General features: G+C 40.0%; 1 protein-coding gene across 6 annotated transcripts in view; it reads right to left on the reverse strand.

Annotated features, from left to right (window-relative positions):
* Positions 1 to 19,697, reverse strand: part of LOC119651276 (PDZ and LIM domain protein Zasp) — a 284,905-nt gene that overhangs the window by 67,209 nt on the left and 197,999 nt on the right. For all 6 annotated transcript variants that reach the window (XM_038054783.1, XM_038054801.1, XM_038054792.1 and 3 more), the window contains exons 3-5: positions 13,467 to 13,618; positions 5,999 to 6,170; positions 5,679 to 5,812 (exon numbers count right to left, since the gene is read on the reverse strand). In XM_038054783.1, the coding sequence (XP_037910711.1) occupies positions 5,679 to 5,812; positions 5,999 to 6,170; positions 13,467 to 13,618 (458 nt within the window). The remainder of the gene's footprint in view (positions 1 to 5,678; positions 5,813 to 5,998; positions 6,171 to 13,466; positions 13,619 to 19,697) is intronic.

The following is a 19,697-nucleotide window of genomic DNA, read 5'->3' on the forward strand; positions in this document are numbered from 1 at the left end:
CCGTTTCAAGCCAGGATATGCACTTTGTATAAGGGGGTTGAAAGTGTAAGTGCCCCATACCACGAGGAACTGAATGCAGCATTCCAATAATTAACAAATGAAGAGATTTCCTTTTAGTATTAAAGAGCAAACACAGTTACTTTTCTAGGAATAATTGTTGAACCATATACATTAATTAATTAAATTCTCATTCACCCCTTCCCCAGATTACTCGCATCTGCTGAAACTCCGCCATGTTATTTACATAAAATGCTGGTTTCAAGCCCGGGTAAAGGAGGAGGCTTTGAGGCAACGCACTTCGTAATATCCTCAGTAAAACAAAAATAAAATGTGAGATCAGGGAAAGAGATAAATAAAATATGGTCGGAGTTATATCAGTATATTAAATTCTGTCTGATCTCTCTTGGTGACAGGTCCCGTGACAGGCCGACCAAGAAAATGCATCCAATGCCGTTAAAAACAGAATGATCGTGATGAGTCATAAGCCTCGGATGGGGAAGCACGGGCCTCGGTTTTGTCGAACAATGGCTACAGTTTTTGATACACAAATAGCGTCAAAACGAAAGTTAATTCCGAACAAATCAAATACCTGTTTGTTAGGTACCCTCACTGGAAGGACTGAGAAAACGCAAGAACCGTTCGGAAAAGGCGCATTGATATCTGCGCTCTGCAAGAAACCCGGTGGTCTGGTGCCAAAAGCTGCGACATTGAACGCGAACACGGTAAAAATGGCTACAAAGTTCTGTATTTTAGTAGCCCACACACTCAATACGGTGTTGGCATTGCCATCTCAGAGGATTTTCGTGATGCCATTGAAGAAGTCGAACGATTTGATGAGCGACTGATGAAACTCACCATTATATCAACTGATCGCATAATTCACTTCTTCACCGCATATCTAACACAAACAGGTCGACCCGATGCCAACAAGGAAGCTTTCTGGCAACACCTCGATGCAAAAACTTGCAACGTGCCGACTGATGACTATATCATCATTGCAGGCGACCCTAGCAGGTGCCATGGGGGAAAGGGGTCTGGAGCGCGCAATGAGGATGGCGAGCGTATAATCGGTTTTGAGGACACCCACGATCTTGTACTTATGAATACATGGTTCATCAAACGATTGTCCTATCTTTCTGCATTTTATAATGGGAACAGTAAAACGCAAGTCGACTAAATTTTCAAAACGGGCTGACATTTCAACGTCATTCTGCAAATCCGTTTAACATCGGCCGTTGATTGCCATCTTGCGAATCAAGCCACCGATAAAACAGCGTGAAGAGTGCATTGGCCCGAGGCCCATTAAATGGTGACGAATGGCGAGAAGTTAGAAAAAATGATCTCCCTTACGCGATTACTAACTATTACGAACTTGCAAGAATTGTGGAACCAAATTAAGGACTCTATCCACCAAGCGGTCTCTGCTACCCTCGGGGCCATCAAGCCAGGCATCAATGGCTCATTAACCGATTTACCTAGCTTTCGAATAACGATGACGAAATGAAGGTCCGTCCTTCCAAGAATGCCAACAGGAAAGCAGAGAAAGCGATCCCGAGCGGTCCATTACAAAGATCGGCGGTCAATATGGGGTTGCGCCGATCTTAGAAAAATTGCGAAAGAGGCGTCTTCGATGGTATGATCATGTAATTCGCGTTAACGGTAATTTATTTGCCAAGATTAGTCTAAATATCGAAATCGATGGTAAGCATCCAGAAGGCCCACCGAAACAACGGTAACTTGATACGCTGGATGAGGATGTGAATTCCTCGCGACTGCGTCCAGATTAGTCCTTTGGTAGAACAGAATTACGCAACCGATCACGAGGAGCTGACCCCGTTTGTGAAATAGACGAAAGCTAAATAAAAAGGAGGAGTGCGTTTCCTCATTAATTTGAAAAATCGGTAGTATTATTTGTTTTGATACCTGTTCAGAAAAGCGGTGCAAAGCACCATCGAGATTGCTAATAGTTACAGAATCACGTAATTTTCACACTCGCACACACAAGCAGGGACAAGTTGAGAAGTCAAGTAGTGGAGCCAAGAGTAACATTGGCCTACTGCAAAGACTGCAACCAACAAAGGTCCCAGCTCAAAAAGCAGGTGCCGAGCAAGGGGAAAGAGACAAGCCTCAGCCGCGCAGGTGCTAAATGGTACCTTCTGAGAATCGGGGTAGACGACCGATCCTTGGAGGCAATTAAACCTTACAACACCCTCATCAGCTATAGATTTTGTAGCCAAGGGAGGATACTTCAAAAGATACATCGGGTAGAAAGTCTGCGGATATCATAGAGGGTGAAAGGACCAGACCAAACAGGGAAGTGGGCTTGCAGACCACAGAAGAGGAGAAGCCTGAGTGAAAAGAGGCTAAGATAGTCAAGCTATCAAGGGATGTACCCCGGTGAAAAAGGATCCTTGCCAGAATGGAGGCAATTAAACCTTATAACACCCTCATCAGCTATAGATTTTGTGGTATACCTGGGAACGTGCACACGGAGAAGCCAAGAAAGGATACTTCAAAAGATACATCGAGTAGAAAGTCTGCGGAAATCATCGAGGTTGAAAGGACGAGACCAAACAGGGAAGTGCACTTGCAGCCCACAGAAGAGGAGAAGCCTGAGTGAAAAGAGGCTAAGATAGTCAAGCTATCAAGGGATGTACACCGGTGGAAAAGGATCCTAGCCAGAATGAGAAAGGAGATGCCAAAACCCTTCAAACAAAAGAGCACTGACGACGTATAGCAACGCGATTAGGGAGCAAAAGGAAGTAGCTTCAGGGAATTCTGAGAAGGGAAAGAACAAACCACAGAAGCATGCAGGCTATACAAAGCTGAACGCAGGGGCAATCTTCTGCCTGCCTGAAGAAGAAAGATGGGATATTTAACTAGAATGAGCTACTTCTCAAAACATATTTCGCGGGGTCCTACCCCACGGCTTAAGGCAACAGCATTCTGACAGACACTCCAACGACGGAAAAAAGGATGAAAAGGCGTATTGGAAACGGCTTTTATTCCCAAATCGGTGAAAAGGTATCTTTTCACCCTAAATTTTTCAAACCAATTTGCTTGACATCTTTCATACTTAACACGATGGAGAAGGTCATAGAAAACTATATTAGAGCGAACGTTCTAATGTGAGTCACTCGATCAACCGAAACTGCCCTGTATCAGCTGACGGATGTAGTACGGAATGCCACAAAAACAAAGGAAATAGCACTGCGTGTTTTTGGACATCAAAGCAACGTTCGATAGCACATCGCACACAGAGTTACAAAATGCTAATCAGCAAGGGATTTCAAACACGCTGGTCTTCTAGATAGGCAGAATGATAGAGAGTAGGTAAATAGAAGTACCAACAGGTACAAATTCTATTCTGATGACGACTACTTAAGGTTGTCCATAAGGTGGGATATTAACTCCTGAGAGCTGAACTCCCAAGAGAGCTAACAAATATTAGAATGTAGGTCTAGGATAACGTATATGATGTTGTTTTAATCTGTAGATGCAAATATGAGAATCCAAATCGGACTGTTAGTCGCTAGTAATTGGTGCAGAAAGGCGGGGCTGAGCGTAAATCCGGCAAAGGTCCATGTAATACCATTCACTAGGAAGCAGAAGTTTGATCACCTGGAAGCTATTAGATTACATGGCATGGAGGGGAAACGAATAACAAAGGTCTAATGTTTGGGACTAAAAACTACTCCGGACGACACATTTTGAAAACATATGTTGGAAAGTTGTAAGGAATCTGATAATTTGAAGGTCCATAGCAGGGAAGAATGAGGATGCAATAGTAAGGCCAATGATTACCTATGGGGCGGTGATTTGGGCAGAAAGAACGAAATTCAGCCCCACAGCCAGGGAATTTCAGAAACTTTAAAGGCTGGTATGCGTGTTTATCAGTGGGACATTGAGAACTTGGCCAACGCTATCCCTAGAGGTCCTTCCAGGATAGACTCCTCCTCATCTATACATATAAATACAGGCAAGGAGGGTCCGGGAGTACCAGTGAGGCAGGGGCTGCCTAAATCGAAGGAAAGTTGATATACTTTTTAGGCGCCGCATACCCAAATACTGATACCAACGGCAAGATGGCAACGAAGTTTCTCTGCGATAAGACGTTTGAAACTCCTCACTGTTAGTGCCAGGTGTTAGATTGAAAAATTTGGAAATAGGGAGCATAATAAAGTTTCCTTCCGTTAAAGGCTTAAACGACATACTATAGTTTAGATGTATATTATGACCAGCAAAGGGGCACAATAGTTCTTTTAGTACGCAATGCGACATCCCTTACAACATCATTATTATTGAGAAGAATTACTGGAAATCAATAGTTAACCGCAACGTAAAAATCAAAATACTTTGAGAACATATTCTCAGCCGGGTCCAACGGTTCAATGGAAGGGCAGAGGTTTATCTGGAAACTAAGATATACCAATTATACTACTGAAGTGAAAACTGTTCATTAGCAGCCTTTTTTAAGCCTAGCCACCCAATCTTTCACCATCGCTGCTTCGTCTTTACGATAAACCATATTTATAATAATTACGCTCTCAAGAGGTTCGGGCATAATAGGGTGTGTATGTGTGTAGGGTGGGGAAGAGGCTAAGGTTCTGAGCACTTAGCCATTAGTGATCCATTGTACACGACACCCGTGGCTAGTGGAATATTTTAGATACGTTGATGTACCACAAGATCTTCATTAGTTAGATGATATCCGCTGCAGCCATTTAATACTATGTTACACTTTAATTTATGATTTTGGTTCTGACAGGAAAAGCTTGATGTGTCCCGCGGCATTTAAGCTCTCGCAGTCATCTATACAGGCAGCTTATACCGAGCATGATAGGCTATTATCCTTCCTGATCACTGTAGTTCCTAATCAGCATTAATATAGAGTTTATATAGTTTTAAAATATAAAAGAAATGACTGAAATGCAGGCGCCACAATATCATTAAGGATGATTTAAAGTCATTGACGCGACAGGTTAAATTTAATAAAAAACGTTTTAAATGCATCCCTGGTGGGGGAGGCCAACAAAAGAAATTGTCACTTGTTTAAAATCTAAACGTAGATTAGCTTAAGTTGAATAAGATATTAAAGAATAGGACTAGATGTGATCTAAATTGGACACTTTTTGGAATAAATGAAATCAGTATAGACTGCTACCGTTGCCGCGACTATGGTAGGGCTCTGATTGTGGTTAATTCAATCTGCTTCCGAAAGGATCATGTCTTTTCACTTGCATGACAGATATTCATCTAAAGTACCTTAAATATAGCATACTTAAGCAGTCTCCATTATGGCATAATGGCCTTCGCATATTTTTCGACTCTTCAGCAATATGTGGGCAACGATGACTCAAATGCATTAATCAACCCTCAATTTATAAGGCATAGATGCATATTATCGTATCATAGCTCCCATTATACTAGAAACAAAACCAATTCTTGTCACAAACCTAAAGTGATAAGTTCACTATTATTAAATTTTCCTATGGATGTGTTCGAACAACGTGATGGCCGAAGGAAATCAACCAAAAACAAGCATCTAGGACAGTAATCAATTGCTAGCAGTTCAGTGAAATACAAATCCGGTACATAAATACCGACCTATTTAATATCACCATCAAATGCGTTGCATATTTGCTGTCTCCTTGCTAAAATGTTAATTGAACACTTACCCGAGTACTCCGCCAGCAAGGACTTCAGCTTGAGCAGACAACGTTTCTGCAATTGCTTCTTCGCTGTAAATGCCAACTGGGGTATTGTACTGTTTATTGACAATGCTCTTGACTTGGCCATCGCTTCCATTTACCTAAAACACAAAGTAGTACATACATATATAAGCAAATCTACTAATAACTTTGTTGGGGCATTTCAGCATTCATATAAAGACGTGGACGTGAACATTCGCTTGTCTGACAACTCAGTCGTATGCAAATAATTGATTTGGCCAAATTCGCAAACTGTCAGACCAAAGTCCTTATCGAATTGTACTTACACTGCTGAATGGACGAGCAGCACTATTGTAACCGCTACCAATGTGACGAACCTCCTGTGGTTTGTGGGATAGAGAGGTCTTTGTTACAGTTGGAACGCTGTTAGCGATATGAGAAGATGGTGAAGGAAGTGAACCAGTTGGTGTTACTTGTGGACGCCATACAGAGCCACCCCTGAAATGAGAAGATAGTTTGTAGTTTAAATGATGATGTAATTGTTGTTATGAAATATTTTGCATATTTTCATGCTTTGTCATAACTTATCTTTAAAGCATATTCATATTCATTTGAATTGTATGGAAAACTAACTTCGGCTAATGAGATTCGTGGATATAGATATTTGATTCAATTTTAGAAAGCTTGCGTATTTCCCGAAAAAGCGCCCTCTATAAATATCAATAATTCTGGTCGCAACTTGTGGATCGCCACATTATTCAGTTTGTATTGACATAGAAAGTACTTTCATGCAGTTCTACCTTGGCTCACAGTCAATGGAGAACTGTACCAATGCCTTGTATTCGAAATCATCAGTTTTAACTTCGCCATAAGCCATCCCAAGCCCATTTGAATGAAAAGGAGGGAAGAGTTCCTATTGTTAAAGTGGCCGTTTAACACCGTGGCGTCTCAGGGAGTAGGCGATCGCCAACCTCACCCTAAGAGTTAGGAGCCTGTAAAATTCACTTGAGGTATACCCTGCTTGTCGCAAAAGGTAGCTAAACAGAATAGAGTTTGGTTTAGTAACTTGGAAATCTCGAAATCAATTATGGTTCGGAAATGGCTACCATGCAAGATAACACCTTGCTTGAACATGTGATGGGGAAAGACGATCTCGCGGTCCATAACGATAAGGACGAGAGGTTTGCGCCGCATCTGCAGCTTGCACCGCTTCGTTATTGATGGCACATTGTTTGAGGATAGAGAATGCCACAGGAACAGTTGGGTGTCAATTGACAGGAAGTGCATCTTTTTATAAGATGGACCACATCGTGATCAACAAAAGATTTAGTCGTTGTCATCTAGATGTGCATAATATGCTTCGTGCGAGACTATTACTTAATGGCCTTCCTTCACTTGTGTATCGTGTATCTTGCGATAGTCAGGGAAGCAGAAGTTGCCACAAATAACTATGATTTCGCTATCGCATACCGCATGAGGAAAGAGTTTGCTGTTGGTGCCAAATCTTTCGACGGTCCTCTGAGGGACGATAACGGTACACTCATCAACCACGACGACAAGGAGCAGCAGGTGGAAGGAACATTTTAAAACGGTTTTCAATTGTATAACATCTGATGAAGTGATGATGAATGAAACGCTTAGTCACAGTAATATACAGACACGGGCTACTCTTCCAAGCAAAGGGGACATCCATGCACTCGAACAAGCAAGACTGCTGGGCTTGACGGTCTTCCTACGGCTGCCTGTCTATAGCTGCTTCTTGAAGTAATCCATAAATGTTGGCAGCCTGATATCTTTCCCAGTGAGCAGAAAAAGGCAATGATCGACAAAATTCCAAAGAAAGGAACTTGCCTTAGTTGTGATAGCTGGAGGCGTATTTGCTTCCTGCCGTAGTCAAAATGATTGTCAATAATATTCTGCAATGCATTAGGGAAATCTCGAAAGCTCAATCGATAGAGAGTAGGCCGGTTTCCACTCTGGGTCCTCTTACATTGGCCACATCAACACCTTTTGGATCACTTTGGGGCAGTGTTGGAAGTTTAAATCCTTGCTCCAACAGTTTCTTATAGATTAAGAGAAGGCTTTCGATACCATCAACAGGGGATGTGTCTGGGATGGTCTATACAGGAGGCTATTATCGTGCTGCTACATGCTGCATTGAGGTAAATCTGAGGAATTTGAAATCCAAAGCATAGGCCGGGAAAGTAACATTCTGTCGCCGAAATTATTCCTTCTTGTTATCGGTGACATTCCCCATTTGCCTTCTCTGAAGGACATCAATGAGTTAAGTGAACCACGTAACAAGATTGAAAAGAAGAGGACCTAAATGACTATCCTATATACAAATACAAATAAATACACTTTTAGATATCCGAACTTGGTATTTAGCAAGGCAAATTCAACCAAGGGGGTTGGACTGGAGCTAATTAAGAAATGATCCAGGCATCCCACAGTTGAATAATCTGCCTATTAAAATTCAATGATCCACTCTATCGAAAGCTTTGCTAAAGTCTATGTAGCCCGCATTAATTTGGCATAATTTTTACATTTTACAAAGGATGTCGGATGTCGGTGTTCATTGAGAACCGGAACGAAGACAGTAGTAAGTGTCTCACAAACCAATTTCTCAAAGAGTTTGGGGATTGCGGATAGAATAACGATACCTCGATAGTTGTCAACTGATCGTTTATCGCCGCTTTTAAGGATGGGTTTTAGAAGTGAGCATTTCCAAAAAAGTGATTTATTCAAAATCATATGCAAAGGAGTAAGCAATTTGTCAATAGACTGTTTCACAAAATAAGAAGGGATTCAGTCGCGACCGGGACCTTTTTCGACGCTTAGCTCCTGACTACATTTAATGATCTCCTCCTGAGTGAGAACCATTCCGGTGATGGTGGGGTAAAATCAGCAGGAGGAGTTGAGGAGATTGATGATTTTGGTGAGCAGGAAGTGTCCTGGAAATGGCCCGCGAATAAGTTTGAATTTTCCTGTAGTAGAAGTCCTGTAGTAGAGATGATCTCTCCTGAGGAATCAGGAGAACCTGTACTTTTGCATTTCATATTAATTTACTTTTTCAGGTCCGTCATGATTTTCTCCCTGTTTAAATTTATGTACAACTTATATGCTCATGGTAATTCTTTGTAAGATCTTCGCTGGTGTTAGGCTCACTTTTAATAGTTTATTTCTTTGTCTTCTTAAATATCTTAGATTTATGTCTAGTCAAGGTTGTGTAAGTATATTACGCTTTACTTTTGGTACAAAATTAATAATGGCATCGAAGATTATCCAATAGAAAGAAGATACGAAGTCATCAAGATTTGACGCAAAAATGGAGGTAGCCCAATCTATGGAATTTAAATAATTTTTAATGCTTTCATAGTCAGCATTTAAAAAATCAATTACAATTTCATTATTGTAAGACCGAGTAAACGAAAGATTCGTAGATGGAAGTTCAACTGTGAGGGAAGAATGATGAAAAGTCTTAGAGAAAAGAATCTTGGCACCAATAGTCGAATTAACCTCTAATTCGTCATAAAAGTCGGTGAAAATAAGATTTAACCATTTGCTATTTTGGTTAGATGTCGGAATTATTTGCTTTAAATCATTGCCCTAGAACATACTGATCAGGTTAAATCGATTGTTTGAAGAAGATTAACTGGAAAAAGGCAGTTATCATTTTCGTCAGCAATAAACCTTATTTTCGGGCGATTAAAGTCTCCAACGAGAATAATTTTTTCTTCTTTCTTCAAGATCGTGATGGCGAAAGAAATAGTTTCGTATAAACCACTAGAAGTAGCTTCGCCAGAGTGGGGGGCACGTAGTCAACACCAATATATCGGTAATGATCGTACCCCTCAAGCCGCTGCATTTATTCCAGAGAAATATAAGGGTTGCTTTCTTTTAGAAATAATATTTACTTGGTCCTCGCGTGACTTTTGCAGACGGGAAACATGCTGTCCATTTAGAAACGAGCGATAAGTTTATAGGTCCCCCTTGACCTGGTCCAATTTATTCGTGATATCAGCAGAAGAAAATGTGTAGAGAGCCAACATCAGTGGGTAAACCTTCTTATAGACTCAATACTTTGAGGTTGGTTTTTGTTTTTCCGGATAGCTCAGTGGTTAGAGCACTAGGCTGTCATACGGAAGGTCGCGGTTCAAATCTCACTGGTGGCAGTGGAATTTGCATCGTGATTTGACGTCGGATACCAGTCGACTCAGCTGTGAATGAGTACCTGAGTCAAATCAGGGTAATAATCTCGGGCGAGCGCAATGCTGACCACATTGCCTCCTACAGTGTACTGTAGTGTACCGTTACGGTCTTGAATGAAGTGCTCTAACACACTTCAAGGCCCTGATCCAATATGGATTGTTGCGCCAACGATTATTATTATTATTATTATTTTGTTTTTCCATCAATACAGGTACTTTCATATATATTATGCATACACATATGCCAGGAACAGGCGGAGACGGTCGTAAACATTATGCTCTAGATAAGATAGTAGATATCTACATTCTATTATAGCTCGTCACTTAAGTACTTAATGAGCTTTACGATAGGCGGTACAAGTGATCCAGGAATAGTCATGGGAGTAGTTGATCGGCAGAAGCGTTCATTATATGTGATGAAGCAGGTTGAGATGGTAATTGGACATCACCTCGAACAAAATTACTGTAACTTGGAGTTGTTACGGTCTCATGTTTCCCCAAATTCTTTGAAGAACTTTCAGACACATTATTGGGGTATTTCGAGGTAGTAGTTCGCTGTGCTCTGCTGACTTCACTTTTCCTTCTTAATCTTTATCTTAAGGGGAACATCTAGAGGCTCATACCCAAATGAGGGGTATCAGTTTGTATAAAGTATTGTGGGAATGTGAATGGAAATTGAGTTAGTTCCAGGGGAAATGTTAAACTTAGCGGGAGGGTGGTTTTGGGAGTTTGAAATGAGGCAGTTGCCTGAGTACGAACACATGTTATTCTTATTTTGTCGTTGTTTTCTTGTTATTGTTGCGTTTTTGTTCTGCCATAGCCTGAAATTCATTCCATTCCAACTATATACACTATTTCCATTCTGCCCATGGTTACAAAACAACCATTCGTAGCGCGCTGGTACAGACATTTTGAAACATTTGGAAAATTTAGGTTTCAGAGACTGTAAACGAAAAATTTATATTTTTATTGCGTCCTAATTGCCGGCACATCGTTTCTATACAAACCTCCCACATGTTAGCTAGGGTTTAACTGACTGGTAATATATAACCAATAAAATTCACCTCATTTCAATCAACATTAGACTTAGAAGTTGGCTCTCTCTGGTCTTGGGAATACTATATCTCATAGATTGCGTAGTTGATGTTATGAACAGTCCAAAGAACAATATTGAGAAGCACTGGTTGCCACCAAAACAGTTCTTTTCTCTGGCACTGGTGAAATTATCGACTTCTTTCGAAAGCTTCCGACAGGGTAGAAGACGGAAACAGGAAAGCAATTGAAAGTTCTAGTGGTCATTGTGAATGGAAGCGATCCTGATCCCGTGAGTTGCAGCGGTAAATAGAAGGGAGCATAATACACAGTACCGGTTACGGATAAAGAAGCTGCTCCAAATTTCGTTACTTGAAACCCCATCAAGAAATAATCCGCTAAATGTATACAGTCTAATTGATCCGGCTAAAGGAATTAACGACAAGCTCCTCCTTCATGAAGGCGAGTAGTTTATAAAGAAGGAGGTTCTATTCACCACAAACTGCAATCGTGTAACATGTGAGACTTCAAAAATTAACTTATCTCCATCATCGATGCTTTCAAGCGGGGTAAAAGCATCCGGTTCGATGGTCTTCCCGGAGAGGTATTCTTTGTAGCCCTTGCAAATTCAGCAGAGCTATTAGCTCTTCCATTTCGAAAATCCTAAGAGTCTTAGATATTTCCCATGTAGCAGAAGATGTCAGCCATCAAGTGCCCAAAGTAAGGTAGCCTGCTTAGGTTTCTTAACTGGAGGAGCTCTCTATGGTTGCAAAGATGGTAGCTAAATTAAACTTGTGCGCTTGAAGACACGTCAGCGATAGAGAGCAGATTGCTTTTCGCAATGGACGGGCCTGTGCACTCCCTCTCTCCCCCTTTCGACAGGGTCAACATGGAGTATATTACGTATGAAAGATATTCCTAAGAAGCTGACAGTTTTCAGCCATGTTAGATACGTGGCGATTCAAAAGGTTACGGAATAAAAACCCAATGCGAAATCTGACCAGAACCAAGTCATGAGAGTCATGACTAGTGGATGCAAAAACATTGATATACCAATCAAAGGCTGGGGTGTCATCCATGGATTTCCATGCATACATATTTGGATGAAATATCAATCCTAGATCTGAGAATATAGCAATCTCGCTTCCATTTTAGACTGTTCAGCACCAATTTGTTTTCCGTGTTAGCACCTATGGGTAGCTCGTGGAAAATTGCCAATATTATTACCCGGGATTATTATTCATTAATTCTGCAGGTTATCATCTGGATGCAATTGCCCGATAGAATCTCGAATAATAAAATGCGTACGGGGCGGAAAATCGTGGGCATTTTATTTAAAAATCGAAGGTAGCAATCGCCAAGTCTTTTTTTGAGAAATATCGACAGTTTTATTATTGGCTATGCCATGCAATCAAATTCATCGCCCTGGGCTAAAGAAGTATTGTACGTTTCTGAGGAAGTCATGAGGCCTGAAAGTCACCCGCATGACTCGCAGTCATGGCTTTTAGGTATGGTTAATGTGCTTTGCTGAATGGAGGTAATGATTTCCCAAATTTCTCTTCCCTAACTTTTAAGTACAACTTCAAAAGTGTCGTATTAATCCTCGAACTGCCCTGAATACGGTGCGAAACATTAAAAATTGGTATAAAAATTGCATTACTTAGGATGGAGGAGAATGGAAAGTTGAGGACTTTTCTCAAGCTGGAGATAACACCCTAAAATATAATTAAAGAGATATTGAAGTCTGAGCAAAATTGGCTAGCAAGAAGTGTCAGAAAACTGGTAATACACAACAAGATATAACGATTAAGTTACACTGCGCTACAAATGCAAATCGTGATTTTATTAACCTTAGCCAAAACCTCTCATATACGAGTAGCTATAGCTCAAGTGGTTGAATGCTAGCATTTTGATCTTGTGGCCCGAGTTTGAACCTTGGTTGCGCCATGGATGTTTGTGTCTGGCTTTGTGCTTGTCGCGCTCTTGGGGGACTATAATTTGCACAGTATTATGTGTGAAACTAACGGAATTGAAACACACTCTCATCGAAAATAAAATATGCTAAATTGTAACAATAACGAAGAGCACCTGTATAAATCTCCTGTGGTTCACAAAGAAGTGAACAGTAGGCATATATGAAACAAAAGATGTACTTTATTTTCACAGGTATTAACAGTAACTACACAAATGGCAATAAAAGCATTAGGGAAACGTTAGTTAGTACCGTACTTTAAATAGTACAATATAGTCGCACGTAATGATGTTCTCTGCTGAGATCGAATCATCCAATAAACGTCTTTTTTCAGATTTGACAAGTTTTCCCACTTTTTCTGCGTGGAATATTCGAATCCACTAGAATCTCCATTTTTTGCATAATACATCACAAACATTATAATAGCACCAACACGAACACAATTATTTGATGTTAAACACCGTACTTTATAAGTAATTTCTTCAATTTTTCTTTGTTTCACACTGGAACCATTAACTGCTCTTTGCTCCTTCGTTGCTGCAAATGTTGCATTATGTATATTTAATATAACCAACCTACCTCTGAATTGTGATGTCGAAGGAATTACCCGAACGCACAATCAGATCCTGAGCATCCTTGTGTCTCATGTTGTAGACATCAACATTATTAACTTTAAGGAGAGCATCACCAGCAAGAAGACCTGCTTGTTCTGCCAAACTTCCACCGTTCACCTGAAAAAAGAAACATTTTCAATAAATCATATTCCACGCGAATTAGTATCGATTGTTGTTTCTAGAATTGCCTTGAGTGAAGAAAATTCAAAGTCAGTTTTAATGAGATTTTTTTACATTTGCATATACCCTAGGTATTAGCATATTCGTACTATGCAGGTCGGATTTATTCGAAGTTGGAACATAAAGTTTGCAGACAGATTAGTCGGCAATACGCTTTTGCCATATTTAAAATGCGATAAGCTTAAAAGGAAGGTCATATCAATTTAGAAATGTTCTACAGACCAACCCATTCAATCTAATAATGCACTTATACTCGAACCAGACAGATACACAAATCATATCCAGTATTCCAAACAAATTCGCATTGACACAAACTCCACTCGTAAAGAGTATCTTCTCAGTTGATATGCATCGGTGGCCACAACTCCTTATTGCATTCTGGGAAACTTTCTAGACCTTGCCGCAAACTATCTTCCATGGCAGATTTTAATATTGGGTAACTTTGCCGAGGAGTGTTTGCTTGCATGCATCTCATATTGTATGAAACTTTACGGATAAAATTCCAACAATACTCTGAACGTGTGCAAATTTCTGTTCCAGTCTCGTTCTAGTTTGCACAAACTCTTACCGAATGGCTGTGTCGATCTATTTAATGGGGTCCTGTTTAGCAAACTTTTGGGTGAAGCTGGGAATGATTTAAAATGAATTAAGTCAATAACTTTCAACAGTGATTGAGTATTTCATACGTAAGACGTTTGCATTTGTACATAGTTAGTAGGTTTTGAGTATACGAATTTAATATGTCTGACTATTCACTTTAATATGGTACATGGTACACACATGAAAAAGACATTTTAATAATCTATCTGTTAATGTCTCTAATAATACGAACTCAGCCTTAGCTGGTCCCAAGCCCAATTGTGAAAGGAGGGGGCAGATTGCTTCAGTCTGAATGCGTCACCGCAGTCTCAGGGAGAGTAGGTGGGGAAAATATCGGAACTTTGTAGTCTTGCACTGAGGAAGCTATTACCACACCTGGCAGTTATATATAAAATGCGAATCCATTAAATGACAAGAAGGGTAAGTTTAAGATACGGTACGGAGAAATGACCGCTGTCGTCTGACTTGTTCAATGCATCAGACTTCCGTCATGGACAGCACGGCGACGAGCATGGGTCCGCCTGCTGCAGTTGTTTTGCCACAATCTGTGCCGACCACTTCAACAGGTTCGTGAACGCAGTGGATGAAGTGAATTGAGGATATGAACCTCTTTATCATCCGCTCCTCCTATGAAATAATAACGGCGGGGCCAAGTACGGCATCTTACCGCTCCTTGTTGCACCAGAGATTCATCGTGGAGAAGAAGGTGAACCACGAGCCACTGGTTCAGGGAACCTAAAAAATTTGGAGTCTCCAGAGAGGGATGGTAGTTCCCATAATATTGTCAGCCACACCCTTCGGATTTCCTTGATGTCCTAGGACTGTCACATAATCATTTTATACAGAAGTGTATCATTCGATGTTCCGGAGAGTTCTTGACGTATTCCCCCATTGACCTACCACCGGCCACCACCATCAGAACCCCTTTATCTCCTAATTAGGTAGGATCGTCCGAACCTAACTGTTTGGCATTTAGTGCTTGTATTAGGCAAAATCCGGCATCGGCCGAGATTGTGGCAACTCGATAATACTAATAATGCTTAATACAGTATGGTACGATTCGTGTTAAACTTTCCAATATCATGCTTTTCAATATTTCGATATTTTTTAAGTTTTCTCAAAATTATGTAATCCTTGGATGAATTTGAATTCGAGTTCGAATCTAAAATAAAGTAATGTAATGTTATTAATTTAATCTGACCTAAGATGAAAATGACGGATGAAATGATTGAGAGCTATATATTATCTAATGGCATCAAATTTATTGTTTAAATGACTTTAGTAATGTGATTATCGGTGACATTGGGTCTTGGCTTGAGTAAATGGCGCAATTAATATTTGCATTAATGCGCACAATATCGAGAGCGTCGACAAATCGTTAAATCTAGGTAATATCTCTTTTGCCGACGACTGCGCAGAACTTAATGTTGCTTGAAGTATTAACATTTTTTCTAAAATCTGGAAATGCAGCTATCTCAACACCAACATCAAGTTGAGGCTATTTCATGGCGTGGAAAGTGATCGCCACTGTCACCAGAAACATCCAAGTTTTTATTACCTCGTATCAACGGACAAGACTACCCTGGAGGTATTCATGAAATGGCGGAACTCTATTGTAGGTTATGCAATACAATAATGCAACTCACTATTCCCTAAATGGCTGAATGGTTCATTCAAAACTTCGGGTCCTAAAACAGCGAAAGAAACGACAAAGATACTCGTAGATGAGGTGATCCATTATAAGGGGTTTATAGCAACCACACATATATATGTAAATTAATATCTGACTTCGAAACGGGTGGCGTTCAAACGACCTGTTACGGTATGTGTTTGCTATTGAAACCAGAAAATATCTGTAGTTTCGTTTATAACTCCTAAAAATCGTTATCATATCTCTTATATCCGTTCAGATTATTCTCATTCAGTAATTTTTGAATTTTATCGCTGGTAACAGTAACAACTAACAAAATGGGTCTAGATGAGTTTGCTGTCACTATCTATGGTTCTAAGTGCTGGTCGACTATCAAAGACACTGAACGGGGCCTCGTGGCAATGGAGACAAAGATGCTGGATTGGAGCAGTGTCGTAACACGTCCGAAATGAGGACATTCGCGATCGACATTACGTTGCACCAATCGTAGAAAAATTGCGATATTATGGACATATAATTCGCGCTGATGGGAAATCACACAGGGAAGCGGAAAAAAACAGCCAAAATGAGGTGATAAGGTAGATGCTGGAGAGCCTCTCGTCGCCATGCAAATCAAAACTGGCTGACTTCTCTTCCGAACGGGATAAAGACTGAAGACGAAGAAGAACTATTCACATACATACATATTAATGAGAAATTCATTTGAAAGGCATTCATTTACTTTCGATGTTTGCCAATGTCAACTGACTTGTTTGTCCTCTTTTAGGGACATTAGAAGACGAGTCGAACGAGCCGAAAAGGATCGCAGCACCAAACATCAACCACTAAAGGACCTTTGGTTGGCTTTAGTAATTGCCCGTTCTCAGTTATAAAGGGTGATTTGAGTTCGGTTAGGTGATTGTCAGTCTGATTTGTATAAGTGGCTACACGACGTAAAAGGTCAATATCAGTAAAGGTGATCAATTATAGCCTTTAAAAAAAATTGAGAGACAAACGTTGGAATGTCTTCGTGGCCAAAGTGAAGATTCGTAAAGTATTAATTGCTGAAGTGGGGGCTAGGCTTAGAAAATAATTATCTTTGAGAAATCTTCCAGATCGCCTAACTATTATCGCATTTTTGCGTTACGCCTCTATTGCTAATTTCTTGACTGTTTGATATCCTCATTTTTATGTGTGTGTGGTTGTAATTCCATCAAATCCTAGCGACGGACGATTTGCACAAGTTTTTTCTTGCATGTTTGCTGATAGCAGCAATTATCTGTCATCTTTAATTGGCGAAACTTCCAACTAACCAAGATCCTGATTATTGAGCAGTTCATCAAAATGCTGCACGTGTCATTAGCGACAATTTTACGTGCCGTTGATTCCAATACACGAGGCGTACCAGGGGTTGAAATACCAAAATAGGAATATCGTGAAATTCTATTGAAGAACTAAGTTTGAAAAAAATAAAAACATTAACGGCCCCAACATAACCCAGGTTTGCAAGCATTTGCAGCCGATGCAATCGAGTGTTAATTTCTTGACACAAATCAAAAGGAAATTAGCCGCAAACGCTTGCGACGCATCCACACGTATGACCATAAGACATAAAGAAAGTAGACGATGTATGCAGACTCTGCTTTAAATACCGGATCATCACGCTTGACACTTATTGTAAACTCCAAACCATCACAAGGTTTGGGTTGATTTTGGGGACTAAACACCACCATCCATACACTTGGAAATACGTTAGTGTTTGCCAAACACTCTATCCTTACGGTTGAATTGGCGACGGCTTATTGAAGTTTCGCAAACGTGTGGACCCGGCAAAAGAGGCGCGGATTTTGTGGTTCCCATTCTACCTTGGCATCTTAGGGTCATAATAATGGACAATGCCTCTTTTATGACTAATGAGTTCCGTGGAATTAAGAAGAAGTGGGGGATATCTAAAATTATAAACAATATAAACAAATCATCCCATTTGAATTCGGACTTTATATTCAAAAACTAGATTACTCTGGTTGTCGCAAAGACTGTGACAGATTCAACTTCCGGGATTACCTTGCGCTACAGATGGACCATTGTGAGACCACAATTTCTGCGGGAAATGATAACTTTGGGTGCTGGTGAAATTATCTAATCTCATCGGTAGATGCTCGCCACGTCCTTACCGATAAGCTGCCTTCCGAGACAAAGGGAAAAACAACCCCTGTTGATCTGATGTTTAAGATACAATCGGCAGATGACCCAAACTAGCTGTAATCCATAAGCTAAGACTCAGCAGGCTTGCGCAGACCCCCAACATAACCCAGATACAGATGTCAGCACTATTTTGGAATTGCATGATTAAGTGTATCACAGTGCAATCGTACAACGTTCTGAATAGGAGAGGAGAGAAATGAAATAGAAGAAAGGAAAAATAACAAACTTTGCAATAAAATATATTTAGCCAATAATATTTCAAGATGTTCACTACTTTTTTACGGTGGAGCCGGGATGGGAGCGGAAATTTGGAAAGGGCCGAAGGAAAAATGTTCGAAAATAAGAAAGATGAAATTGTATGCAATTTATGAATTTTTGAAAAATTTCAGTAAGCATTAGGAAAAAAAATGTTTAGGATATCACAAAGCTGTGGATTCTAAAGATCCACAATGATCCTTAGGTAGCATCAGAAAGTCGGAAGAACTATTTAAAGCTAACTTAAAATTAACTTACCGAATAGAACATTTGAGTGGAAGATATCAAATATTGTCATCTCATTATCATCGACCTTACCAACAAAAGTGCGATAAGGTCGCACAGAGTAAGCAAAGAACTCATGACGTAGTTAACCATCCCGATATGCAATTATACGGTGTTCACGTGGACGAAACATAACGATGCAAAACTGCCACAAATCCAGCTAAAGTTCAGAAAAAAATCTAAGCGAGGTTAGACAGGTTAAGTCTTCTCAGCTCCATTTCTCACAGCATCCTTTACCTTCCCACTGTACTCGACAAAAACCCCAAACTACTGACGCAACAACAACTGGAGATTTTTGTTTTAAGTTGCCTCCAAGTGCTGCTCTATGAACTTTCGGACCATCGCTATGACAGTTTCTGTTAAGTATCTTTTGAATGTCATGTCCATCACTTAATTAATATTTTTCTTAAAACAAAATGCTGCTTGGGAAATTTAAGTCCTACGCTTTCTTGGCATCAATAAAAAGGTACGAGAGTAAAAGGTAAAGCCTTTTTTGTTTTCGACAAAGGCTGTCATTGAGCAAGACCGATAGAAAGCAGTGTAGTTTTGCTTTCTGTTACTGTTCACGAACCAAGATTGGCTTTTTAAGTTTGAATATGAGCTGGCTTCTCTGACTGTTATTATAGAGAAACGAGAGGACTCTAAAAGGCATCTTACTCCTTCCTGCGGGAGCCAGTTTCGGATTGATGTTGACATCGGCCATGACTTTTTACTGTTAGATGACAGTACAGCCTAAGAAGCCTTATAAAACTATAATAATTCCATGTCTTTCAAAAATGGTTCCTCAAACCAAAAACTTTTTCGATTACACAAAGATTAATAGAAACTTTTTAAAGATAAACTCCACATGTACACGTGTGTGTACCTTTATATTTGCTGCCAAACTTTGGCTAATATTTTGACTTGAAATATAAGATAAAATTCCAGTTTGTTCGGTAACTTTTCCTTTTCCAATCTTACAAAGAACAAAGCAAATTTAAAGTTAATTGCTAGAATTCGCCTTTCTCAGCATTGCGACGTGTAATGCGAAAAGCATCTTAA

This window comes from Hermetia illucens, chromosome 1, assembly GCF_905115235.1.
Source record: "Hermetia illucens chromosome 1, iHerIll2.2.curated.20191125, whole genome shotgun sequence".
Lineage (NCBI taxonomy): Eukaryota > Metazoa > Arthropoda > Insecta > Diptera > Stratiomyidae > Hermetia > Hermetia illucens.